This window comes from Heterocephalus glaber, unplaced genomic scaffold, assembly GCF_053883595.1.
Source record: "Heterocephalus glaber isolate CG9 unplaced genomic scaffold, H.glaber_assembly_v1.0 deba00001452, whole genome shotgun sequence".
In the NCBI taxonomy this organism is placed as follows: Eukaryota; Metazoa; Chordata; class Mammalia; order Rodentia; family Bathyergidae; genus Heterocephalus; species Heterocephalus glaber.
In genome coordinates this window covers 299,103-324,657 of record NW_028258302.1, presented here as the reverse complement: position 1 = coordinate 324,657, position 25,555 = coordinate 299,103, and the positions used below count along the sequence as shown (strand labels likewise).

The window sequence follows — 25,555 nt, the reverse complement described above, 5'->3', positions numbered from 1 at the left end:
TCACCCACCCCGGCAGTGGAGTCAACGAAGTAATAAACCCAGTGGGACCTGATTTCTCAGTTCTTCCACCTATCTCGAGGCCGAAAGGGGTCCAGGGATAGGCCCGGGACGCTTGGGAACGGCGGCTGCTCCGGTGGGGACCCACTCCCAAGCATCACCACACCCGGACTAACATCCCGCGAGCGCCGCCAGCCTGACCGGCGGGGGCGGGGCCTGGGCCCGCCTGGTCTCCCTGGTGACGGCCGCGCGGAAGAGGTGGGGCCACGGCCCGGGTTTCCACTGCCTGGCTTCCCCGGGCCATGGCCAGGAGCTGCGGCCTCCGAGGGTCTGCCAGAGGTAGCACAGAAGAGGTGGTGCCAGGGGCCGTCAGTGCTGGACTGAGTAACCAGCCGTGGGGACTGCGGCAGAACTGGGCGGTCTGTGGAGGCGGGAGGGCGGGGGCGACCCCGCCCCAGGCGTCCGCTGGTCTAGGGTAGATCCTGCACCCTGACCAGTCGTCCCGCGCAGGTCTCAGCGGGGCATCGCGGCGCGGGCAGGCTGAGTCCCGTGACTCCCCGTCGCTGTGGGAGATGGTGGAGGAGCATGTTCCCCTTCCAGAGCGGCCTGAAGTGAAGAGGATTCTGGGGGAGGCGGCGGTGGACCTGAGCCTGGAGCTGCGGGCGGAGGTGGGGAGTGGGAAGGGCCACGCCCAGGCCTGGCCCACGACTCGCGGGATTTCCCACCTGCCGGTCCCTGGCCCTGCCGGATGACCCTCGAGAACTTGTCTCAGTCTTCCCGCGTCCTCTCTTTTGTTTAGTTCCCCCCTTCCCCATCACCCCCGTCCTCCCTGATCAGGCGCAAAGTGTCCCAGGTCTGCCTTGCAGGTGGCGATGCTGCGGGCACTGCTCCAAGAATCGCGGTCCTCCCAAGACCCCGACTCCCACCCCATCTCTGATCCCTCCTCCCTTCTGGCACCACCGCCCCATCTGAGAGAACTTGTGCGCCAGGAACTCCGGCAGCTGCTCCAAGGTCTCCAGCAGAAGGCCATCCGCGAGGGAAGGTGGGAACCTCAGTCCTGGGCCCCTTCCCCAGAGCTTTCCTGTCTGTGCCCCTTCCCCAGGGCTTTCCTGTCTGTGCCAGAGGTTTCCTGACAGGGGCCCCGGTGTCCTACATTTGCGCTTTCTGCAGGGACCAGGCCCAGGCATGGGCCCAGTACAGCCCCAGGGTCGTTCGCTTTGCCTTGGAGTCCAGGTGTGACTTGCCAGAACAGATGTTCCAGAGGAGAGCTGGTGAACTCAGGTGAAGTGGCGGTAGAGGAGGAGGGATCTGCCTCTGGTCTTAGCCAACTGGTAGGTTCCACCTGTCTCCACGGAGGGAGATGCTTGATTTTTTTCGTTTTTTTTCTTTTTTTTTTTGGAACCCAAGGTTGAACTCAGGACCTTGCACTTTCGAGGCAGGTGTGGTGCCACTGAGCTAAATCCCTGGCCCAATGCTTGTTTTTGAGTCAAGATCTTCCTATGAAGTTCTGGCCTTGAACTCACTATGTAGCCCAGGCCCTCAAACTCGCAGTGATCCTCCTGCCTCAGCCTCCTAGAGTGCTGGCCGACACACCAGCCTGGGACACTTGTGATAGGGATCTGCACATGAAGGCTGCAAAATCCCCCAAGGAGACAGACATGTGCCCAGCCTGGAGGCAGCAAGGCTTTCTGGAAAGAGTAATTTAATTTGGGTCTTGAAGTATGAGGAGCAGTTTCTCAGGCAGATGAAGGAGAGAAGGGCTTTTCGAGAACAGGGAGGACAGAAGGCCATGTCCAGTGGGCAGTTGTTCCTCAGGCCTGGAGAACAGACGTGGGGGCTGGGCTGGAAAGGCAGGGAGAGCTGAGGGGAGAGAGCAGCAGATGGTATTTACAGGTAGGGATTGAATGACATAAACAAATAAGAGCATGTTCATAAGAAGTGGGTGGCAGCAGCGTCTTCCAGTCTTCATACAATGTGATAAAGCTGGGTGACATCCCCATTTTGTAAATGAGAAAAACTGAAGCTCAGAAAGAGCAGTTTGTCCACGGTCACACTCAGTGAAGGGCAGCAAAGCCCATTTCCAAGCCAGAATTCCCACTGTTTGTATTTTATTATGTTGCCTTTGTGGGAAAAGACACGAAATTATCGAGAAGTGGCATCTGTGTGCCGAAGGCCTGAGGTGAGCAACACGGGGAGAGTGATGTTGATTTCCTCTGCCAGCAGCAGTCACAGGGAACTCAGTGTCATCAAGGACCAGCTGAGTATTTCCAACATTGACCAAGTTGCTGGACACCTGAGGTGAGGCCCGGGGGCACCTGAGTGTGTGCCAGTGGGGAAACAGGGCTGTGTGCCCAGGTGCTAGTACTGACTGAGAAGGGAGGCAGCATGCGGGCGAGGGCAGACCCATGTGTGGAAGGGGGGTTGCTGCAGCCAAATATGATGGGGGGCGGGTGTCAGGGCCCTAGGGTTTTATTTTTATTTTTTACCATTCTGGGGGTTGAAACGAGAGCCTTTACACTGACCTACATCCCCAGCCCCTTTTTGTTTTAGTTTGAGACAGGGTGTCGCTAAGTTGTGCAGATTGGCTAGAATTTACAATAAAGTTCAGCTTCCCTGAGTGATAGGGCTACAGGTGTGCACCACCACGCCCAGCTTGGGCCATAGAATTTTGAAACCTGATGCAGGGGGGAGCCATAGGAAGCAGGGGAAGGGCTCTGATATGGCAGGAGTCGCAGGCCCCCTGCAGTAGTGCAGAATAGGGCCGGGGATTTACCTGAGTGGTTCTGCTGCCTGCCTCACAAGCGCAAGGACCCAAATTCAATGCCCGGCACCAAAAAAAACCCACCAAAAACAAAACAAAACCCAAATTGCAGAAGAGAAGATGTTGCCTGCTGGGGTGGGCAAGAGGACATATTCTGCCTAGAAAGAGACTGGTAGGGGCCCTGATAGCTGAGCTAGGGCAGCAGAGGGCAATGCTGGCTGAGAAAGGAGGGGTTGAAGGGAGCCTGGTGAGGCTGGAGGTTGAGGCTGAGTGGCAGGTGCAGCTGTCTGGGGCCTGTGGCACTGGTTCAAGCTGGGTGCTACCTCATACCCCAGGGGCCGCCTGGAGGAGGAGTGTCGCACCTTGGAGAGGGAGATCTCCACCCTGCAGGTGAGTGGAGCCCTGGGCCTTCTCGAGAGCTTCTGTGCCTCATGTGGGGCTCTGAGCCGATGCAGATATGAGTCTGTCTGGGCATATACCTGCGTGTCAAGGTTGTGTGAGTCCTATGCCCCCTTCTCACGTGCACACACGTGTGGAGGGTGTTTGTGAAACCCTAGAAGCCCCGGCTCAGCAGTTTTAGATTAACCTGCTGTATTGCCCCAGGCCCTTTCCTCCTTCCCTTACCTGAATCCAGGGGCACGGCCCACAGCATTGGCAAACTTAGTTTTCATCCGGAGGACTGGTGTTCCCTCTGGGGGTTGCCTGCATGGGGGCTGGGCTGCGGGGCTGCACGGACTTGTTCCTGGGCCCTGCACTAGGGATCTTGGTCTCTGCCTGCAGCCTGGGCCACTGACCCCCTCTCCCTGCAGTACTGCCTGGAAGCTGAGGCTCACCAGTCCTCCAAAGCAGCCCTAGAGCCCACCCTGGCAGGTGAGGAACCTCAGCAGGCCCCAGAGCACCTGGCTTCTGCCCCCACCCCACATTGGGCACATGTTGGAAGGGCTGTCTCAACTGTGTCCTCAGAGCTAAAGGAGCAAAAGAAGGCCATGGAACAGGAGCTGCAGGCCCCTCTGGCCCCTTCCTGCATCTCCCCCAAACAGAGGTAGGGCAAAGCAGGTAGCCAGTGGGTGGGATGGGCTGAAGGGTCAGGCCATGGCTCCCTCACAATTACTTCTTCCTGTCCAGGCAACAGCCCTTGGGGTCCTCTTTTCGGCACCTTAGACCCTGTCCTTGCCTCCGTGGGGCTGCTGGAACTTGGGCCAGGCCTCCCCGAGGCTACCTTCCTACACCTCCTTTGGAGCAGTGTCCCCAGTCTCGAGGCCCGGCCACCACCCACTGCTGGGGACGGCAGCTTCGGTGCAGCTGTCGGGAAGGGCCAGCTTCCACACCAGTGTCCAGTGCTGTGCCCCAGGCCTCAACCTGAAGTAGGCTTCTGCTTCTGCTGGAACTTGCCCTATCTGCTGCTGCCACCTCTCAGCTGCCATGGCCCTGCCAGCTTCAGGTCTAGTCCTGCATGAGCTCTCACCAGAGTCTGAAGGCTGTTTGTGTGTCTGGCCCTTGCCCCACCCCCTTGCCGGTCCCTGGTGTCTAGGGGTGAGTGGCTGAACTGGCAAAGCCTTCAAACTTTCTCCTCCAAGGCCACCACAAAGGCTTGGCCGACAGACGTCTCATCCCAGCCCTGACTTTTGTCCCCCAGGGGACCCAGACAAAGCACAGCAGCACCTCAGACAGGAATAGAAATTTCATTAAAATCTATGGACTTTAAAATCCTAGTGGTGCATGGATGGGCAGGGCGGGTGGCGCACCATTATTGCTACAGAGGATTAGAGGTGGCTTGGCCAGTGCTGTCACTGCACAGAGGGCACAGAGGACAGACAAACAGACACTTCAGGGCTTGGGTGACGGAGCTCTAGCTCTGGAGAGGGGTTGGGTCACAAGGCCTGGGGCCATTTGGCACATGAACAAGGGCAGCACATCTGGGAAGACTGGAAGACTGGGCCTTTAGCCTGATGGAGGGAGGGCAAATGGTGTCCTGCCGGGTCCCCTTCCCCAGGGCTATTGGCTCAAACCTGCCGAGCAGCCTCCACCCCTGCCTTCCAGAAATAAGTGCTTTGGGCAGGCTGCTGGGTGACAGCCTCTGCTGGCTGGGCCTGACAGCCAGGGCTGGAATGAGGGGTAGAGACCCTGGAGCAGCCAAGTGAGGTGCAAGCAGGCCTGGAAGACAGATCGGACCCGAAGCCGGGGGAGGGCTGGCAACCACAGATAACACAAGTTTTACAAAAATAATCATACAGATAAACAGGGCTTGGTGGGACAGCCTGACAAGTAGCACTGCAGCCCCCAGCCCCTTACTCTGCTTCAGGTAGCAAGCAGGTAGGAAGCAGACTTTCCTAGGCAGAGGCTGGGGTCTGTCCGGGGGCAGGAACACTGGTCATGAGGCTGGAGGCCCAAGGAGAGAACAGGTGGGGGGCCAACCCAGAACCTCAACTGGGGGCAGAGTGTGAGGCTGTCAGGGACCACGTAAAGCCTGGTAGGCTTCCCGGGACCTGGCCCAAGACCCCTCAAAAGTGCTTTGGCCCCCGCAGCAATCCTCCCACTGCCTCGCCACCCCCAGCTGCTGTCTTGGCATCCAAAGGACATGTAAACACTGGGGACACGAGCACAAATGACTGCACTAGCAGTGGTGGCCAAGGTGACAGCAGCCGTCCTGGCTGGGGTGTGACAGAGGGCAGGCAATAACACCTGTCCACTGCCTCCCCAGTCTCTGTGGCAGGAGCATGGGATGGGGTGGGGCCACTCCCCTGGCAGCTGCACTCATATCCGGGAGTCCTGGAGGCGGCTCGAGCCATTACTGCCCACCATGGGGATCTGGGCCTTGTCTGGGTGCAGTGGCTGGACTTCAAAGCCGTCTTCAGGGGAAGGGGCTATGGTGGGGGCGTAGCACCCAGTCCGGTGCTCCAGGAGCGCAGGGCCCCAGTCTCTTCTTGGCTTTGTGGCATTTTTCAAACGCTGCAGGAGAGAGGTACACTGAGTCAGAAGGGAGCCCTGGGGCCCATCTTCTCCACCCTTCATTTTGCCTGGATGCCCAGCCTCCTCCCAGCCCTCACCTGGAGGAAAGTGTCCCCATCTGTGCAGCAGAGTTTGAACAGGGCGTAGAGAGGGATGCAGATGACGGAGGACAGGGCCATGAGGAAGCCGATGGCCACGGCCCAGCCTGGGTAGCGGTACTGGTTGTAGGTGATTGGCCGGTACTGGATCACCGTGAATATGAGAATGAACTGCAGGAGTGGGGAGGGAGTGGGGATGAGGCTGGCCCAGAGCCCCTCCCAGACCCCAGCCCTCCTTCCTACCGGCTCCCACACCTCTCCAGGTTCCTAAGGGAGAAAGAGGCAGTTGGGGCAGGGCACTGGCAACTGACAACACCTGCAGTAGAAGAAGCAGGTGGAACCAGGGGCCCAAATCATGGTGGGCAAATGGGAAGGGAGTGTTCTTGCCATAGTCCTAAACTGGCCAGAGAATATTCTAGATGCTGCCACCTTTGGAAGCCAGTCCCAGACTCAAATGGTGCCATGCTGCATTACTGAGGTGAAGCCAAATCCTCAGCCCCAGACCTTCTCCTGGCAACATGCCTTGCTGGCCATATTACCCCTGGCTCAATGACTCGGTTACACCATCACTTCCCTCCCTCTCTTCCTTTCTTTGGGGAATCACCCTCTGTATTTTCTTCTGTCAGACCCTGAACCAACACCATCTTGAGGAAGCCCGTCCAGATTTTCATCTCCTGAAGGACCCATCCATGGCCCTTTCCATCTGCTTCCCCCAGTTTCTGTTTTGTGTTTCTCACAGACCTGGGAGCTCCTGGGATGGCATCAGTTCTGGGTCCTTGTGCCCTGTGAAGTACCTGGCACAGACTCATTTGTTGTGTAAGGTTTTTGGGGGGGAGGGGTACCGGGGATCGAACTCAGGTCCTTGTGCTTTCGAGGCAGGCGGCAGAACCACTGAGCTAAATCCCCGGCCCATCCCATTTGTTGAGTTGAACTGATTCTGAGAAATGGAGGGATGGGGGTAGGATGAAGCCCTGCCTGCCTGCGGGCTGGGGAGATAGTGACATTCAGTCTAGAAATGGGAAGCTTAAAGAAAAAAAGAAAGGGGAAGCTTTGGACTGCAGATGCTCTAGAGAGCCTCTCTGGAAAGAGATGGGTATGACAGGAAGTAAAGTCTGTGGCTGCAGCAACACAAAATGCTACAAGGAGCAGCGACTTGGGCAGGTGGCAAGTGGGGTGCTTTGCCTTCCAGGAGTGCTCAGCATCATCCTTCTGTATCTTGGAGCTCAGGTTAGAGCTTCTGGCTTTCCTTATGACCGAATTCTAAAATTCAAAACCCATATCCAGACTGAGAGGCCCTGCTGGGATGCTGTACATAATGGGAGCAAATAAGAAGTTTCCTTGAGCCAGATGTGGTGGCCCACACCTGTAATCCCAGCACTTGGGAGGCTGAGGCAGGAGGACTGCCACGAGTTTGAGACCAGCCTAGATTACATAGTGAGTTCAAGGCCAGTCTGAAGGACATAGCAAGACCCTGCCTCAACAAACAAACAAAAAACAAAAATAAAAAGTTTCCTTAATGAAACTAGAGCCTGATCTATGTGTAGACAAATCCCCTCATTGAGCTCACAGAATGACAGAGTTTGTCAGAAAGAGCTTTTCAGAAATAAAGCCCCCAAAGAGAGCATGCCAGCCCGGAAACAGATATGTCCCTAGAGCCTGCAGTCCTTGCTTTAAGCTAACTACTGCTGGACTCTCTGGGCATAGGAAGGTCCCTGCCCAGGCCCAAGGAGACACCAGACCCAGGCCATGGATGCCCTGACAGGCCCTTTTAGTGTCCATCTCTTTCCTGCCTCCTGGCCTGGTAGGTGCCCTCAGGTCTTTCTAGGGAAGGAGTCCAATCTGAGTCCTGGGAGGCTGAGCTGAGCTCAAGTGGGGCCTGGGCCTGAGTCTGCCACACCCACACCAGGCTCGATGCTGCTGTAATGCCTGGCCTCCCTGGTCTCCCATCCCTGAGGGGAGACTTCTGCTCTTCCTGTTTCAGAGCTGGGTCAGTGGCCACAGCTGGTGTCTGAGCCAGGCTTAGGAACCTCCCATCCCCATGTGGTGGAGGCCTCAGCCCTCCAGGGGCCTTTTCTTCAGCAATATGATCCAGAGTAGAATCCAGGGCCAAGCTCTCTGTGGTATCGAGGAGTAGAGAATTATGGGGGTTGACTCGGGACACCACCCTTGTCAGTGGGTGACCTCTCTTGTCACTCAGAGGTATTCCTGCCACTTCTCTGTGTAGTTACCCTTACACAGTCAACCCACCCCTAACCCTGGCTTCCCACTTGGAACAGAAGACATAAATGAGACGGATTTTAGCCCTCAGGCCATTCCTCCTAACTATAGCACAGTGTCTATGTCACACTGGCACCTGGCACAGCAGGCAGGCTCCAAATTGGGCCACTGGTTCCACATTGTGGCTCTCCTCATTAGCTGTGCGACCCAAGGCATTACTTAGCATCCCTGTGCCGTAGTTTCCTTACTATAAAATGGGGGAAGCACTGCTAGCTCGGAGAGTTGTGTTACACGAGATAATAAGTGAACAATGTGCAGAAAGTGCCTTGCCATGGTGGAGGGGGTCCTCCCATCACTCAGCTCTCTGATGGGAGTTTCCATCATGGAAATGGGGGACTCCCCCTCCCAAGCCAGCTCACTGCCTTCAGAAGCTGCCCACAGGCAGAGCTGACGTTCCTAATCCTGAGTCCACAGGTCCTGGCGCTGCTTCTGGAACGCTGTTTCCTACATTCACATGCACATGCGCATTCACACACATAACATAGCCTGCTCTGTGAGCGCCCCCTCTAAGAGGAATTGGGAGCAAAAGCAGTGGGAGACAGTGACACTGGTATCAGTGACTCCTGAGGCCCCGGGGAAGCTGAGCAGGACTGCCAGAAAGGTGGGCTGACTCACTGGAGTTGCTGGCAGGCCCTGTCCCTCTCTGGGCAATGTCTTCAGTCAAATTTGGGGCTCAACATTCTTCTCCTAACCTGTGACCAGGGCCTGGAGGCTCTGAGTGGCACAAGCCTATCTGACTTATGGAATTTTCCTCCCACCCTGCCAGAAGGCTGGCTGGATTTGTGGGTGGGGTGTTCTGGCCAGGCGGACGGGCTCCTGCTCACCCTCTGGTGTTTCCACGAAAATAACACGGGACTCTGGGAGAGCAGGGGGTGGGAGGGCCTCGGGAGAACTTACAAAGATGATAGCTGGAGAGACAAAACGCCAGCAGATCTGGAAGAAGAGGGGCGGTGGGAACCCCAGCATCATCTGGATGTCCTGGAAGTAGCTCCTGTGCCCTGGAGAGAACAGGGTCAGCAGGCCCAGCAGGACAGGGTGGCCCAGGCAGGAACCGGGACCCACAAGGTCATGGAAACTCGGGGACTTACCATAGATGTACATGATGGACACACACATGATGCAGGAGATGACAACCAAGGAGAAGCTGGCCGCATAGTTGTCCATCAGCAGCAGCCAGTACATGCCTGCCTGTGGGCCAGCAGGCAGCTGAGCCAGTGGTGCAGGGCCCAGGCTCCCCACCCTTCCCATGTACCCTGCCGACTGCAGCCCAGCCTTTCTCCCACTGGCTTCTCACCTGCGTGGTCAGGGGGATGCCTAGCAGGAAGCCAGCCACAGCCACAGCCAAGGTCACATAGGTCTTTTTCTGCAGGATCCACTCATTCCCCACCTCATCCACAATCGCTGTGACCAGTGTCTCTAGGAGACAGAACTGCAAGGCACAGCCATCAGAGCAAGGGGCTGACTTCTACCCCATCCTCCCTCCCCAAAGCTCTGAGCCCAATCCACACCTCATACCTGAGTGCCCAGCCCCAGCAAGATGAGCATGAAGAAGAAGAGCAGGGACCACAGCGGGGAGATGGGCAACAGTGTGAGGGCCTCCGGGTAAGCCACGAAGGCCAGGCCAGGGCCGTGGTCTGCCACGTGGGACACATCCACACCCAGGTGCTTAGCCATGAAGCCAAGGATGGAGAAGATGACAAAGCCAGCATAGACACTGGTGGCACAGTTGGTGATGCTGATGATGACGCTGTCCCTGAAGGGGAGGAAAACAGAGCTCAGGAGACCCAGCTGCCTTCCTTCTCCCTGATTGGGGCAAAAAAAAAAAAAAGACATGGAGATAGGGAAAGTTCTAGGAACAAAGGTGCCTCCAAATCCTTTTCAGGAGAATCTGGTGCTCTCAAGTCCTCATAGATACCAGGGACATCATTGTCCCCGCTCCTCCAATCTCTCTGGGCAAAGGTTCTCTCCCCATTGTCATGAGCAGAAGAAGAGGGCCTGGCAGGCAGGAGGCTGCCCTGGAGCTGGCAGGTGTGGGGAGCCAGGCTCAGGCTGCACAGAGGGCAGGCAACAGGGCCAGCTGCGGGGCTGGCCGGGCCTTCTCACCGGTAACAGTTGTTGTGGAACTTGTTGTAGGAAGCCATGGTGATGAGGCCACCCCAGGCGCAGCCCAGCGAGTAGAAGATCTGGGAGGCAGCGTCCCCCCATACCTGCAGGGAGGGTGGACCAGTGAGGTGCTGCAGTGAGGGGCAGCCCTGCTGGGGCCCCCTCAGGCCCCCTCCAAACCGAACCTTGGCCTGCAGGATCTTGTCCCACTGTGGGGTCAGGTAGTACATGATGCCTGTGAAAGCTCCTTCCAGGGTCACTCCGCGGACGAACAGGATGGTCAGCACCACATAGGGGAATGTGGCCGTGAAGTACACCACCTGTGGGCAGGATGGCTCCATGGATGCCTGCAGCTCCCCCCAGCCCCACCTCCCTGGCCCCAACCATCACGGGCCCTCTGGTCCCTTTTCGCTTCCCTTGGTGCTTTATCACCCTCTTCAACATCCCCAAAAGCCAGGAATGAAGGCAGGGTCTTTCAGGGTGGGGCCAGACCCTGCCTGGGGAGGGGTACTTGCTTTCCCTGAAGACTTGACCCCTCGGATGAGGCAGAGGAAGACAACCACCCAGGAGACACCAAGGCAGCCGAGGAGGGGCAGCCGCACTTCCCCGAAGTTCCCGATGTCGTCTGACAGCTTCAGCACATAGAACCTAGGGAAGGGGCACTGTCATAGAGGGCCAGACTCCACTGTCCGGAAAGCAAGCCCAAGGCCCACTGACTGTGCCCTCCCATCGAGAGGGCCCAGCACCCAGCTCCTGTGAAATGGGAGCCACTTTGGGGGCCCCAGCCAGCTCAGACCCCTCAGTCTGCAGCCTCTCCTGGGAGCTGCAAAGGCCACACCCCAGGCCTGGGCCAGCACCCGCTCCCCCATCACGGAGGTCTCCGGGCCCTGCATAGGCCCAGTTGTCATCCCCTCAGAAGTGGCCTCTTCCAGGAAGCTTTCTGAGAGCATTCCACCCACACTAGTGGGCTCCATCTCTGATAACAGACAGAGGCAGCAGTGTAAAGGTGACCCTGAACTCCTCCCCAGGTGTGGCTCCATCTGGCAGCCTATGGCCCATCCGGTGTGCTCTCTCGACCAATTGGACATTTATGTGCCAGCCCTGGGTAGGTGCTGGGCACCCAGTCCTGCAGAAGGCATCTTCCTGGCACTCGGGGTAGAAGGTGGAGAAAAGCAAGCAGGCCTGCTCCAGGTGGTGGCTGGGGGCAGGGACAGGGCAAGGTGCAGCAGTCGCCCCAGGGGTGTCTGTTCCCAGGGGAATAGGTCAGGTGGAAGGTTTCCCAGAAGAGGCAAGCGGAGCTACAGTGTGAGGAGAGGACAGGAGGAGAGTGAAGAGGACTAGAAGGGTGTGCCAGGCTGAGGGAACAGCGTATGCCAGGGTGGGGGACCTGGAGCTAGCACCCCAGCCTGGGCATGCTGGGAAGCTCAATAAAGCTGGAGGGAACAGGATGGGAAGAAAGAAAGGCAAGGGACAGGAAGGGACCAGATCGTGAGTAGCTGTGAAGTCAAGCCCAAGAATTTATAGATTTATCCTGAGGGCAGTGGGAGGCTCTGAAAGGTGTTTTAAAGTTCACTCTGATGGCCTCTCCTTGGCTCCCAGCCTTGCAGGGGCTCCTATCTCCCATGACAGGAGAGACAAAGGACTTGCAGTGGCTATAGTCTCTACTGGGGCCTCGCTCCTGCCCTGCCGCCTCTGACTGCCTCTCCTCTTGCTCTCACCCTGCCCACTGCTCCTGCTGCACTGGCCCCCTTGTTCCTTAAACAAGTCAGGTGGGTCCCCACATAGCTCAGGGCCTCTGCACATGCTGTGGCCTGTCTGAAGTGCTCTTTCTTGAGATACCCACATGCACACGTAGGTTTGTGACCTGTGCAATCACACAGGGCCTTGGGCTTAGAAGGCCTTATGCTTGGTTTAATGCTCTACCACTGCCATCTTGACGTTCTTAACACATCTGAACAGGTGTCTCATTTTTCATTTTTCACTGGGCCCTGCACTTTACACAGCTGGACTCTCCCCTTCACCTCCTTCAGGTCTTCACTCAGGTGTCCTCCTCCCAAAGAGGCTTCTCTAACCACCATGCTTCCAATACAGCTCCACCCGCCCAGTACTTCACACCCTTCTCTGCTGTTTTCCTCCACAGCACACTGTCCTTCCGTCATACTGTACACTTCACTATTTGTTTTTGATCATCTGTCTCCTATGGGGCAGCAGCTTGTCCAGTTTGTTCACTGCTGTGATCCCAGTGCCTGGCCCAAAGAGGTGCTCAGTACATCCTTGGTCTTGAAAGAATGAGCAATGTGGTTAGAGACTGGGAGGAGAAAGAGATGCCAGCTGGCAACCAGTGTGGTTGCTGCAGTTGTCTAGGCTGCCAGTGAGGAGCCAGGAAGAAGCTCTTGGGCCTCAGTCTCTTCATCTGTAAAATGGGGATGATAACACCAGCCTGAGAATAATTTTTAGATAAATGTAAAGTAAATACAGGTTTCCTTCTTTCCCTCCGGACACCAGGACTTCTCAGCGTGGCCTGTTCAGAGGCTGTCCTTCAGCTTTCTTGGCTGTGCTCTCACCCACACATCAGTTCTCAAATCTCCTGGAAACTGCTGAGGTCTCTTGGGATGGGATGTCACTCTGGGTGCTCGCTCATGGGACGATGCTGCAGTGCTGGGATCTGGTGTTTGCTTAGCCTGCCTGCCTCCCCTAGCCTCCCATGTTCCTCCTGGGCTCCAGTGACAGCACAGGCTGCCCACACTCTCCCCTCCTGCCCATCTCCTCAGACTGCAGGCAACAGCACAGGCCCTGGCATGACCGTCTCCAGGCTCTCAGAGGGCAGGGAACCAACAGACACAGAGAGGACAGAAGTCAAGAGCAGAGGGACAGCTGAGGCTCCTGGTGGCCTTCAGCAGTGCATTCCTGTCTTTTTTCCTTCATGGCACACACAGCAAACTATATCTGCAGGCAGCTGGGCGAGGGGCTCCAGGCAGCCAGACCCTGCCCACCTGGGGCCTCCTATCTGAGCACATCAGTGCCGGGAAGCTCTGGCCTTCAGAACAGTCACGGGTCCTGCTACTGCTATTTCTGAAAGGCGATTTTCCTCAGTGCCAGTGTTCAAGCAAAGAAGCCATTTTTTTGTTTAAAGGATTTTATAATTTTAATTATGCATGCTAAACTGGTAGGATTTAAGTTTTTCTTTTTTTATTGCAGGAGCGCAGCATTAAAGTACTAGGAATTAAAGAGTTTAGAAGGAAACTAGCTAGCCCAGAAACCAAAGAATGAATTCTAGCTTTATTTCAGACAGCAATATATTTAGTTTTTTTGTTTTGTTTTGGACCACGTGCTTTGGAGATCAAACAACCTAAGAACTTTGGAACCCAACATATTTACAAATTGGCTCTTGATACATGACCTCTCTGGAATTATTCTGTCTTGCTTTGTCTCTCTCTCTCTCTCTCTCTATCTAATTTCTTTAATCAGATAGCTAATGATTCCAGACTTGGATGTCCTAATCTATTCCTTTGCAAGTCCAGCAATGGCTGTGATCAGGCTCATATACCAACTGGCACTGTGCTTGGTGATTTGTGCTGCATCCTCTCATTTTACCTGTATAACAATGAGGCAGGAATCGTAACTGCTCTGCTTTAGGGACAAACAACTCAGACTTTAGAGAGGTCTGGTGACCTGCCAGGGCCACACAGAGGGTAAGTGGTGCAGCCAGGATTTGAGAGACAGCAGTGACTCCAGAGCTGCCAGGAGACACGGGCGGGAGGCAGGGATCGGAGTCCATTTGGTGTCAGGTACTGGGTGCCCTGGAGGCTGTGCAGCTGGGACAGCCTAGTCACGAGTTTGGGGCCTGGTAGCAGGACTCAGGCCAGCATAGAGGGTGGTAAAGCAAGACTGAGAGGAAGTGGCAAGTGAGAAGAGGGCTGGGAGTGAGAAAGAAGGGTGAACAAGAGGAATATGTGGCCTAGAAACCTGCCCTTGGGCTTCTCTTACTTTAGAGGCATCTCTTCCTCCCTTTGGCCCGCTTTCCTCCTTCATAAAATGGTAACTTTAAAATATCTGCATAAAGGGCTGGGGATTTAGCTCAGTGGTTCCGCTCCCTGCCTCGAAAACGCAAGGTCCTGAGTTCGATCCCTGGTACCAGGGGAAAAAAAATAGCTGCACAAGCTGCCCAACAGGGTTGTTGTGGAGCTCAAACAGCGTTGTGCCAGCTGGGCATGGTGGTGCCTATAATCAGTCCCAGCACTCTGGGAGACTGAGGCAAGAGCATCACAAGAGTGAGCCCAGCCACTTAGAGAGCCTCAAAAGAAAAACTATGCCTCAAGGGCTGGGGATGTAGCTTAGTGCGAATGTCTCGGGTTCAATCCCTAGTACTGCATTAATTAGTTAATTAATTTTAAATGACACCCTGCCACTCTTCAGAGGCTGCTGGAGAGTGGACTAAGGACACCTGTGGAACACCAGGCACTAGTGGATCCTGATGGGCCCAGTGCGTACAGAGCCTGGCATGGGCACTGCTGCCCAGCTTAACCTTTGAATTTCAGTCTTTACATCTGAAAATAGGGATAATACCTACTGAGATAATAGTAGGTGCTCCAGAAATGGTGGATGCTAGCTCTCCTCCCTCCTTGCTAAATGAAGCCAGCCCAGGACCGCTCTCTTACAGGTCACTTCCCAAACTCTCCAGGAAGGGGCAGCAGGGAGCCGTACTGCCTGCAAGTGGCCAGGCCTGGGACAGTGCTCCTGAGTCAGGCATGATGCTGCCCTAGCTAGGGAGCAGAGCTCAGCTGGCCATCCAGCGGGTCCTTCAGCTGGACCTCTCTGAGCACTATTCTTGGTTTTACCAGACAAAATCTCCAGAGCTTTGTGGGAGACCCTGGGACAGAGAGTGACTGGGATAGGTACCCCTGGAACATCCGGTGGGGGGCAGTAGTGTGGGCGTGGCTTTGTGTTTGGGGTGCTTCCTGGAAGGTCCATCATCCTTAGTCTAGATCACCCTGTCCATCTGTACCATGTCTCCAATGGAGTAATACACTAACTGGCAATTATGTGCTTGCTTCCCCCATTGGATGTGAGCTCCAGGAAGGCCGTGGCTGTGTGTGTCTTCCTCCCTCCTGCCTCCTCTCTGAAATGACCTGCCCTGTGACTCAGTGAGCCTGCCTTTCCCTCACTGGGAGGCAGAAGCTCTGCTCTCCATCCTGGCAGTGGGCAAAACTTACCTGCCTCTGAGAATCTATAGCCCACCCAGAGGCTGCCCCACGAAGGCTGGTCCTTCCAGGTTTGAGCACTCAGAGGATCTGCTGTGACCCCAGTTTCCCTGGAGGCTCATACCTCTCACCTATGCTTTCCATCACACATCCAAGAAAGTCTGCGACCCTCACCCTGGCGTGGAAGCCTGTACTGTATGATGCCTGATGGCCTCTTGCCTCATTTATGTCCGATCTGTCTCCAACCCCAGCTTCAATTTGCTTCCTTCTCGCCTCTGCTCACCTGCTCATCTCTCTCCCAACCCTTCTATGGGTAGCTCTGACCACCTCTTGCCTCGTCCCTTAGCTCTAACCACTACCCGCTTGGTGCCCCACCACAAGTCTGTACCAAGGGCCCTGGCCCTAATATGATTAGCTGCCCATCTCCCCACTGCACAGTGAACTCCTCAGGGCAGGGGCCTGACCATTCACACCAGCCATGGGCTGCAGGCTGTGGGGAAGCAGCTGCATGAAGGAGGCCTGCTCCCTGGCCCCACAGCCCTGGGTTCAGGGGCTCCCAGCAGGACTGAGGAATTCCCTCCAGGATGTCCTGCTGTGCCCTCTCCCCACCCACTGGGACGAGGAGTTCCAGAACACCTCCAGCAGCACCTTCTCTTCAGCAGGCCCCAAAACTCCAGTCTCTGTCACCACTGAATATGGTGTGCCAGACTGTCTTGGTCACGGCACCCCTGGCTTGGCGAACTCCCATGGCTCCTTTTGCTCTGAAGTACTGAGTCTAAACCTGATTCTTTTACATTTTCTATGCGGGCAGTGACCACTCTGAGGCCACCTCAAGGCCCATGAGGTTCCCCCACATCTGTTAGACTCAGCAGTCAAGTAGGCTCCCTTAGCGCTAGGACCAGCCTCTGCTTATCTGGGACCCAGGGCCTTTGCACATGCTTTCTTCTCACCAGCAGGCACCCCTTCACCTTGACTCTCCTCTCAAGACTTGCCAGATTTCTGGAGCCCTCCCTGGCTTCTACTCAGTCGAGATTCCCTGTATGTCAGCTTCTTGTCCCATGATTCCTTGTCTACCCTGCCCTCTCTGCACCCATCTGAGGTGTGAAGGTGGAGCGGGCACCCAAGCTGGCCTGCGTCTCTGGGCCTGATGGGGACAGGGAAGGCCGAAGGCTGCTGCCAGGTCCCCCTGGCCTGGGTCCACCCCGGGCCTCACCTCCAGTACTCCTCACTGGGGCTGGTCCTCTTCAGGGTGTGGTTGAGCAGGTGAGAGAGGTTGCCAGGCAGGGCTTCAGGCTGGGAGCCATTGGTGAGGTTGGAGGAGTCCAGCACCCCAACACAGTCGGGCGTGTTCCAGGGGTTATTGCAGTAGGCCCAGGGGAGCACAGATGTCATGGAGGAGAAGAAGTAGTAGAAGGCGATGGAGATGACCACATTGTAATAGATGCCGATATATGTGGACACCACCATCATGCCATAGCCCACACCTGGAGAGGGGAAAGAAAGGGCAACTGTCAGCACTGCTGGGGGAGGAGTCTCTCACATGTGGTGGAAGGAGGTGGGGTTAACAACTTCTAAGGCCCATGGGGCAGGCTTCGATGGAAGGCCATAGTGGGCCAAGGTCAAGGCCTTGATAGGGGGAAGTAGGGGGCAAAGGAGTTTTGTGTACACACCTGGCAGACGGGAAGGGTGGAGGCCAAGTAAACATGGATTCCGGCATGGGTCCATGGCCTTGGCCATTGATGTGGGGCTTAGGGTCAGTATCATTGCTCCACAAGGGATGACAGTGTTTGTACAGATGGGCAAGTCGGCATGGCCTCCAGAGGCCTCTGTGTGTGAGTGTGTGTGTGTGTGTGTGTGTTTCTCCTAGGCCTCACCTTTGAACATGGGACTGATCTTCCAGACCCCCAGGCAACCCTGGCTTGCAAACTGGCCAAAGGAGAGCTCCATGAAGAAGAGAGGGATCCCGCAGAATATCAGCATGATGAAGTAGGGGAACATGAAGGCTCCTGGCAGAAGGAGAGGCCTGGCTCAGGGTGGGCTTGGGGAATCCCGCCCTGGGCTCCTGTTCAGAATCCAATGGCAGAACCTTTGTGATTGGGTAGGGCTGGAATTAGGCTGTGCCAGCCTTGGGCAGAGCCTGGGTCTGAGGCACACAACTCTTAATCAGGCTTTGAACCTGACAGAGGCTCTCAGGAAGTTTGCTCTGAGCCAAATCCAGCCCCAGGGCTGCCATGTTGGGGTGAGATTTGATGATTTAACCGATTGATTTCGCCAACATAAGTCCCTGGGATCATTAAATATCATTGAACCATTTTAGGAGGCTGTTAAAATATGGGGAGACAACACGTGGGAATGGTGGGGAGTTAGGGTGCTTTTCCCATATCTCCTCACTCCAAGGAAACAGGCTGGCCGGAACAGTCCCAAACAGCAGACTGCCAGGGTGGGGAGGGAGGTCTGTCTCTACCTTAGGCAAGGCTGCCTAGGCCAGCGATGGGGGCGAGCAAGACCGGGGCCAGAGGCCAGCCTCTGTCTGCAGGAGGGTCTGTGCCAGGGAGAGGGTGGCAGAGGCCCTGATGGGTCGGCTCTGCTCAAGTGGGTGCTCCCTGCCCTGTGCCCACTGGGTACCTCCCCCGTTGCGATAGCAGAGGTATGGAAAGCGCCAGACATTGCCCAGGCCCACGGCATAGCCCACGCTCGTCAGTACAAACTCGATCTGGTTGCCCCAGTTGCCCCGTGTGAAGTTCTGGTCCCTCTTGGTGGCCTCGCTGGGCACAGCACCATTCTGTAGGGACAGGAGAGAAGCTACCATCAGCAAGGCATTTATGTTCCGTGTCTGACCCTCTGAGCCTCCCCCAGTAGGGACACCATGGACCCTCCAAGCCCCCCTCCTAGGGCTTGTCCTCTGCTGGCAGGAGCTGCAGGAAGGTCTGGAAGAAGAGGGGAGAAGGGAGGCAAAGCTGCCAGAGGGTGCCAAGCAGAGCCTCCCACACTGGCCCCCAGCATGCTGTGCCAAGTGCACCAGCCCACCTGAGGAGCTGTGCCAACATCTGGAGCTGGAACACTGAAGAGGGAGCTAGAGATGAGAGCCCTCAGCTCCTCTAAAGTCGCCCCTCTCGCCTCAGGGTAAGGATCTGGGAGCAGCTGAGCCTCATACCAAGCAGCCAAGTCAGGCTGGGCACAAAGGGGCCTGTGTCCAGACAGCCCCCCCACACTGGCTGCCTACCACATCGCCAGGCTGAGCACGCTGCCCATGGGCAAGCAGTGGCTAGACCCTTCCTCTAGCTGAAGGCTTCTTCCTGGGGGCACAGGGTGGGCAGCACTGCAGGGACAGGGTGGGTGAGCAGCTGAGCTGGGCCAGACCTGGGGAGGGCACTGTGGGACTCAGGAGGCGAGCTCAGTAGAGCCTCTATTGCCCATGACTGGGGAGGGGGCCCTGGAGAAGCTGACCTAGGCCATGACTTGGGGTGCTGGGCCATGAGTTGATAGGAGGAAGCCAGAGCTGTACGCACCATGCTAGGCTCTGAGGGCAAACCCTGCTAGGGGAAACAGGGAATAGTTCCAGAGAAGGGTGGCAGGGAGAAGGCTGTCGGATCTGTGAGAGGGATCATGATGTATGCAGAAGACCGAGCCCAAAGGTCAAAGGTGTAGGTCACAGGGGCCAATGAGGGGCTGTGCCCCAGGGCCTCACTGAGGACAGTCCAATGTGGAGCCCCAACCTCAGAGTTTGGTAAGTATGAATGTGCCCCTTCCTGGGGCCACCCTCCTCCTGCCCCTCTATAGTGAGCAGGAACCAAGCCAGAGCCTGAGGGATCCAGGAATTTTACTAAGGTGACACAGGGACCCTGAGAGCCACCAGCAGCGAAATACACACAGAAAGCACTTGAGTGCCAGAAACAGCCTCCCAGAAATGGGCTGTGCCCCTAAGGGGAAAGGGACAGGCATCCCGGGAGGACACTGGATCATGGATACAGCAGCATAACCACTGAGAGACAACAGCACAACCTTCAGCTTGAAAGTGATGCCTTCAAGGATGGCAGTTGCCTGATCAATAAGCAAGGTGGCCTGGTGCTTTGAAATGCTTCCTGGCTCTGACACTAACAAACATGATTGGCCTCACTGGCCTCCAGCATCTTCTGGAAAGGTCCATTTGGGAATGGACCCCCAGTGCCTGGCAGATGGGTGCCACAGTACTAACACCTTTGTGGGGTACCATACCATGCACCCAATCCAGCACTTTCCTGGCTGACCAACTACCATGTTGCCCACACAGCACAGGGGGTAGGTCTCTCCTTCAAGGAGCGTCCAGAGCAAACTGGAAGCCTATAAATGCTTGCATTCATTCATTCATGATTCATTCATGCAGTGTCTGATTTATAGACCCCTCCTATGTGCCAGGGAGTGGCAAATGAACCAGGAACAAAGCAGAGACCCCTGACCATTCGGAGCTAGAAGTCTAGCGGCAGAGAAAGCCATCAATAAAGAAAACACAAATAATTTTACATGCAGCCATAAAGGGGATTTTTCTCAAGGTCACAAGAGTATGGAAGGAGGATGAAGAGCGAGGGCAGGGTAGGGTTGAGAAGGCCTCCTTGGTGAAGAGGCTCGGGGGCACCTGTGGCTCTGAGAGTGGCCTCCGTGACATGCATGCCCCTACAGAATCTTGCCTGAGCACATCGCCACCCCTGGGTCCTTCCTTGGGTTGGGCATAGCAATACCACAGGGACAGGCGATTATTTTCCAGAGGACCTGAGGCCTGCTTGGGGTGGTTTATCCATTCCCAAACAAATATCAACCAAATAGGGCTCCCATATGTTGGCCCTACAATAACACTTCTATTCTGTTCCTGGCTTGTTTACTTAGGGACACAATACTGGATTGTAGCAGCTGTAGAGTCCATGGGTGGGGTCACAGGGCAGTCGTTACAGCTGTAAAAGGGACAGCAGAGGGTCCAGGATGGCTCCATGGTCAGGGTGAGGGCAAGGTCCCTGGAAGAAACCCAGCTGCTCAGCGCTTAATGTGCAAGGCCTCTCTCCTGGCCCAGCAGAATGAGGGACAGACCGGGAGCGGGCCCACTAGGGGGAAGGAAGGACCAGAAGGACCAGAACTTGGATCTTTGAGGTTCACTCTTTTCCTGGTATGGAGGGGAGCAGAGGGTGGTAATTCCCCAAGCCACATGCCATAGGCAGTTGCCTGCCCAAGTTCTAGAGAGCCACCACTGCTCTGCTAATGAGCAGCATGCCGCTGAGCTGGGTGCTGAGTGGTTCACCCAGGCACGCTGCAAGCCGGAAGACTGCAGCCCCAAGACTAGGGCTGGAACAGGGGTGAGTGACTGGGCTGGCCACTGGGGTCAGCGAGCAGGCTCCGGTAGGAAGTTCCTCATCACACCAGGTCTGCTGAGGGCACAGGTCTCCTGCAGAAGCCATGCCCATCTTCTCCCAAGCCCTGAATCTTTGCACCAAGGTGTCTCGACTGCGGGAACCTTGCTTTGCTTTCCATTTTGGTGAGGTCTACATTCAGGTGGCTTGGCCAGAGGTCTTAGCGCTCAGTGGAGGATAGAGCAAGCCCATCTTTCTCCACGCAAACTGGAGGAAAGAATCTCCAAAGTGCTCCTTTCTGCAGAGCTTTTGGGTTTTTTGTTTTGTTTTGTTGTTGAAACAGGGTTTGTCATGTAGTTCAGGCTAGCCTCGAATGTGTGTTGTTCCTCCTGTCTCCGCCTCCTAAGTGCTGTGATTACAAGTGTGTGCCGCCATGCTTGGTTGGGTGTTCTAATTATCTTCCTTGTCTAGCTCTCCTCTGTGGACCCTTTTTTCCCCAGACAGCTAAGCTTTCTTCAGTGCTGCATAGATTTTTACCCTCTTTGTACCATCTTTCCTATTTTAGCATTTTCTCTGATTTTTTGGGTAAACAGCTGTGTCATTGACATCAACTGTCCCTGCAATGGACATCAGCTTTGAAAGACCCAAAAAAGAACCCCTTTGTGTTCACAGTTTGACCCAGACTGTCTGCCTAAGGTAGCTCAGCCCCAAGCTTGAGGCTTCTCCTGCCCACCATATATCACCCTGTCTGTCCTTCTCTGCTCTCCATTGCTCACCTGTTCATACTTTGACAGGAATGAAACCATTATAGCTGATTCCCTCTGGGTTGACCTCCTCTTCTGCTGGCTGCTCTCATTGCCTTTGTGTCCCCTGCCACCACCACCCCCCCCCAGCCCTTCTGAGCACTGCCATGGGCCTGGTTGGTGGGATGGCCCTGCCCTGTAACCAAGGTCTCCCAGGGTGGGCAGAACAGAGGCTCTGGAGCTCCCCTTCCACAACTGAGTGAGCAGAGCCGCCCCCTGCCCCTGCCCCTGCCCCCTACACCCAGGATGTCCCTTTACCCTCTGAACCAGCCATAGAGGCCTCAGCATCCACCCCTGCACCAGGACTGTGATCTTTCTTGGGTTAACTAGCACCCCCAACCCCTGTCCCTTTTCAGCTGGCTGAGCCACACTGAGCAGTCACTTATGTAATTTCTTTACATAGCCCTCTGCTGGGCTTATTTGCTGTCCTGAATGAGCTCCGGGAATTAAGGCTGTTCAGCTGGGAGCGCAGAATCTGAACCTCCCACTGCCCTGCCCTGGGCTTAGCTGAGGCGGAAAGGGCATCGCAGAGGGTTAGAGCCCAGGTGTCCCAGAGCCTGCTCCTCTAGTAGCCCGGGACGAATCACTTCAGGGTGGGTACACTGGCATCCCTAGAGAGGAAACCAGGGCATACACCAGGTGCCCGCCATGGGCCTGGCTGACTCAAAGGTGAGGCAGTCTTCCAGGCCTATAGTATCTTGCAGCTCCACTTCACCTGCAATTCCCTCATTTCAGACTTTCCCCTGTATTTTCTATTAGTTCCAACTAGCTTTCCAAATTACTTTAAAAAATTTGCTTTTTTTTTTTCTGATTATAAAAGTATAAGAAGCTTATCACAAAAAAGATTTTGGGAAGTCCAGAAAAACATAAAGAGGACATCATAGCCAGGCCCAGAGGTAATAACAACTAGCATGGGGAGGGCCTCCCTCTTCTCTCCATGCGAGGATGCAGAGGCACAGCCTTCCACCCCGGACTGGGGTCTCCTAGGTCACCAGCCCAGGGATATTTTTGTGAACTGCAGACTCCCTCCTCTGCTCTCAGCAGACATGAGGGAGGAATCCTAGAGCTGCCCTAGTGGGGTGGGCCCCGCTGGGATCTAGCAGGCTTCTTGTTTGGGACTCTCCAGCCCCCAAGATTGCTCATGGGATGAAGCTTCATCCAAGACAAACTTCACAGAGGAGAACGGGCAAGACCTCACATCCCACACTGACTCTGAGCCAAATCAGATCCCAGGCAACTTTCTCTGAGCCATTACACCACACTGAGTGGGGCCAGGGAGACTCAGCCATGGCCCCAGTTTCTAGCCTCAGTCGCCTGGACATCAGGTAGAGTCAAGGGCTAGGGGTGGGGTGAATCTACCCCTGGTCTATACAGACCCTAGGACTCTAAGCACCCAAGGTAAAACTCGGAGGAACTCTGGGCCTCTCCCTGGACTACTCCAGGTGCCCGAAGAGTCCAGGCCTTCATACGGCAGGGAAGACAGGCAAAGATGTGCCTTGTGCTGTTTTGTCACAGCACTCTGATTGGCAGAGTGACCTGTCAATTTCGTGGGCAGCAGACATCAGACTTGACACCGCAGGCATGGCAGGTTCCACTCCAGGGCCTGGGGAGAGGGGTAGAGGACGGCAGGTGGGCCCTGCCCTCGGCCTCACCTTCCTCCCTGCAGAAGCTCAGCAGGCTGAGAGACTGGAAGCAGCAGCCCTGCCCTACACAGAGGCAGCTGTGGCCAGCCTCTGCCCTTGTTGGTCGGCAGCAAACGGCACTGACCCTAGCAGTCTTGAGATTTCAGGGCAACTCTGCATAACGCTTCTCCCAAACCCAACCCATATCACTTTGGAGGACATTCCCCCTCTCACCTTTGGAAGGTCGAGCCAGGATATCCTACAGGGGACAAGAGTGGCTTTCCCAGCCCCTCACTCTCACTGCCGGCAGGTGCATTGTTCCTGATATCCTTGGCCATCCCTGACTTCCAGGGATGAGGACACTCAGCTCCCACCCGCTGCAGGCGCTTGCCCTGGACACTGGCGAACATTTACGGGGTCTCTCTCCTCCCAGCGGAGACTCTTGCTCTGTCTCCTTCCCCCAACCCTCCTGGAGTCCATGTACTACACTCCCCAGCCCCTCACCCATCCTCCCCATAGGAGTAACTGCCGTGGCACAGACAATGAGGCTGTATTGATTAGTACAATTCCTGGGCACCTCCGGCCGGTCTCCCCGGGAGCTGGGACAATGCAGCTTTGATACTCAGAGCAGATTCTCAGCAGGTCTTTGGGCTGGGGGAGCCCTCACAGCCCCACTTGCCTCCCCCGCACCCCACCACACGCTAACTCTTCCTGCTTTCCTTTGCACAGTGACAACTTTCTGGGTCACTTTTGCTGGTGTCTGTCTTGAGCGCTAGCTGTGCCTGCCCCTCCCTGGCACAGACCACTCCGGCCCCTCTCCTCTACGCCAGTCTAGCCTCCAAGCCTGCCTGGCACCAGAGAGGGGTCTTAACCTTCTAGAAGGTGACTGACCTGTTCTGGGGAAGAAGGAGCCACAGGTCCATGAGCCGCTGCCATCCCGGGGCAAACGCTCAGAGGACGCGTGTCTCTGCAGCTCATTCACACCTCTGCCAGCTCCAGAGCGACACTGACGCATCCCCTGCCTCTCCCACTGCCCGGCTGGGCAGCATCAATTACTTTCACCTCATCTCCTCCCGAAGCTCTGCCTACCCCCTCCCCGGCCCTCCCCCTCCGGCCAGTCCCCATGCAGCCCAGCGCGTGTGCTCCAGAGCTGCAGAATGAGGCATGGGGTTTGTTGAATTTTTCCCTTGTTCCCAGCAAGTTACTAGAACAAAACACATACACACAACCACAGAGTGAGGCAGAGCTCGGGAGAGGGTGAGAGATGGCTCATGCTCCTTCTAGAGCTTGCCTTGAGGCCTGGATGCTACTGAGCCTATGGACGGGGCACTGGGTGGGCTCCTGAGCAATACGCTTTGTCCCACCAGGCCCTGGAGATGGGGTAGGAAGATGGAGGCATGGTCCACAGGGCACTATCAGAACATCTCAGACTACTTAGGGTAGTGTCAGCTTGGAGATATGGGTCCTGTGGCTGCCTTTGCCCATGGGGAATCAGAGACCCCCACAACCAGCCAAAATGATTGGGAGTCCTCAAGGATGTGACTAACCATGTGAAAAATCTCTGGCAGAGAGAATTGCACTGTTGCCTGTCTGAAGGAAGATGGCATTATCTGAGACCAGAGTCCAGACAAAGGTGGGGGCACGGAGTAAGGACCCTTGGGAACCTGAGGAGCACATGTGGGAGTGTGTGCTGCCTGTGCTGGATAATCCTGGCAGCATCCCCATGAGTGATGGGCTGTCACTCAGACCCATCCACATCTTCTCCGGGGCTACATTCCCTGGAGAGACCTTAGCTGGCCCCCAGGTACCACAAGTCAGAGGCTAGGAAGGTGGGTATCAGTTTTTTGGTGCCAGAAAGAAGTAGCCCTCTGGAAATGGATAAGATGCTAGAAGCTGTGATACAGAGCAGGATCTTAGCAAATATCTATCAAATAGAGGTATGCACGAGTTCTGGTGTAAGGATAACTTTCCTGTGAGTTTGATAAGTATGGCCCCATGGGGAACACAGGGAATACTGTCTAAGGCAAAAGGACATTTTAAAAAATGGCACCAGCTTTAGAGTCAGACAGGCCTGTGTTCAAACCCCAGCTCTGCCAGTTTTCATGGTACCTAATTGTAGGCATGTTGCTTACTTAACATATCTGGTCTCAGTTTCTGTACCTCTAAAATGGGAATAACATCCACCAGTCTTTGAATGTTGTAAGAGTTAGTAATAATAGTAATAGAAAATAGATACTAAGGGCTTACTGTGGACCAGGCTCTGTCCCAAGCATTTCACACGCTTGACCTCTCTGAGGCCTTCCAACTGGCCCCGGGGTGAGCGCACTATCCTCTCCCTTTGGAGGGAAGGTGGGGAGGGGGTCTTGGCTCTAGTAAGTCTCCTAAGCACTGCTCAGACTCCACCGATTCAGCTGCTCACCAGGCCAGCC

The 25,555-nt window shown here is 55.7% G+C and overlaps 2 protein-coding genes across 19 annotated transcripts in view; one reads left to right on the top strand and one right to left on the bottom strand.

The window, feature by feature from the left end:
- The first annotated feature begins 207 nt into the window (after nt 1-207).
- On the top strand, nt 208-4,462 carry Ccdc24 (coiled-coil domain containing 24). Of its 4 annotated transcripts, none has more exons than XM_087215144.1 (9): nt 212-381; nt 508-665; nt 864-1,039; nt 1,168-1,278; nt 2,221-2,295; nt 3,094-3,148; nt 3,568-3,628; nt 3,722-3,800; nt 3,884-4,461. In XM_087215144.1, exons 1-9 carry the CDS (start codon nt 300-302, stop codon nt 4,119-4,121), a joined length of 1,035 nt encoding a protein of 344 aa, XP_087071270.1. In that variant the 5' UTR covers nt 212-299; the 3' UTR covers nt 4,122-4,461. The 4 variants fall into 4 exon arrangements, with proteins under 4 accessions (XP_087071269.1, XP_087071270.1, XP_004871974.1 ...); XM_013068164.3 differs by having other exon boundaries at nt 222-336; XM_087215143.1 differs by having other exon boundaries at nt 208-381; nt 3,568-3,800; nt 3,884-4,460.
- Slc6a9 (solute carrier family 6 member 9) overlaps nt 4,425-25,555 on the bottom strand; it is a 33,607-nt gene continuing 12,476 nt past the window's right edge. For 9 of the 15 annotated variants that reach the window (XM_013068159.3, XM_004871907.4, XM_087215137.1 and 6 more), the window contains 12 exons: nt 18,012-18,168; nt 17,261-17,392; nt 16,600-16,870; nt 10,701-10,833; nt 10,371-10,505; nt 10,186-10,289; nt 9,598-9,835; nt 9,377-9,511; nt 9,171-9,270; nt 8,980-9,080; nt 5,806-5,976; nt 4,425-5,707 (listed from right to left, as the gene is read on the bottom strand). In XM_013068159.3, the coding sequence (XP_012923613.1) occupies nt 5,513-5,707; nt 5,806-5,976; nt 8,980-9,080; nt 9,171-9,270; nt 9,377-9,511; nt 9,598-9,835; nt 10,186-10,289; nt 10,371-10,505; nt 10,701-10,833; nt 16,600-16,870; nt 17,261-17,392; nt 18,012-18,168 (1,872 nt within the window). In that variant the 3' untranslated portion in view covers nt 4,425-5,512. Of the gene's footprint in view, nt 5,708-5,805; nt 5,977-8,979; nt 9,081-9,170; nt 9,271-9,376; nt 9,512-9,597; nt 9,836-10,185; nt 10,290-10,370; nt 10,506-10,700; nt 10,834-16,599; nt 16,871-17,260; nt 17,393-18,011; nt 18,169-23,360; nt 23,590-24,017; nt 24,203-25,555 lie in introns of those variants that run through there. The other 6 variants (XM_087215136.1, XM_013068163.3, XM_013068158.3 and 3 more) reach the window with 6 other exon arrangements.

Excerpts from the sequence above, each read along its gene's own strand:
- Ccdc24 (XM_087215143.1), top strand. The coding sequence starts at position 300 with ATGGCCAGGAGCTGCGGCCTCCGAGGGTCTGCCAGAGGTAGCACAGAA. Across the intron at positions 2,296-3,093 it reads CAAGTTGCTGGACACCTGAG|GGGCCGCCTGGAGGAGGAGT; the intron begins GTGAGGCCCGGG and ends CTCATACCCCAG. Across the intron at positions 3,149-3,567 it reads GGGAGATCTCCACCCTGCAG|TACTGCCTGGAAGCTGAGGC; the intron begins GTGAGTGGAGCC and ends CTCTCCCTGCAG.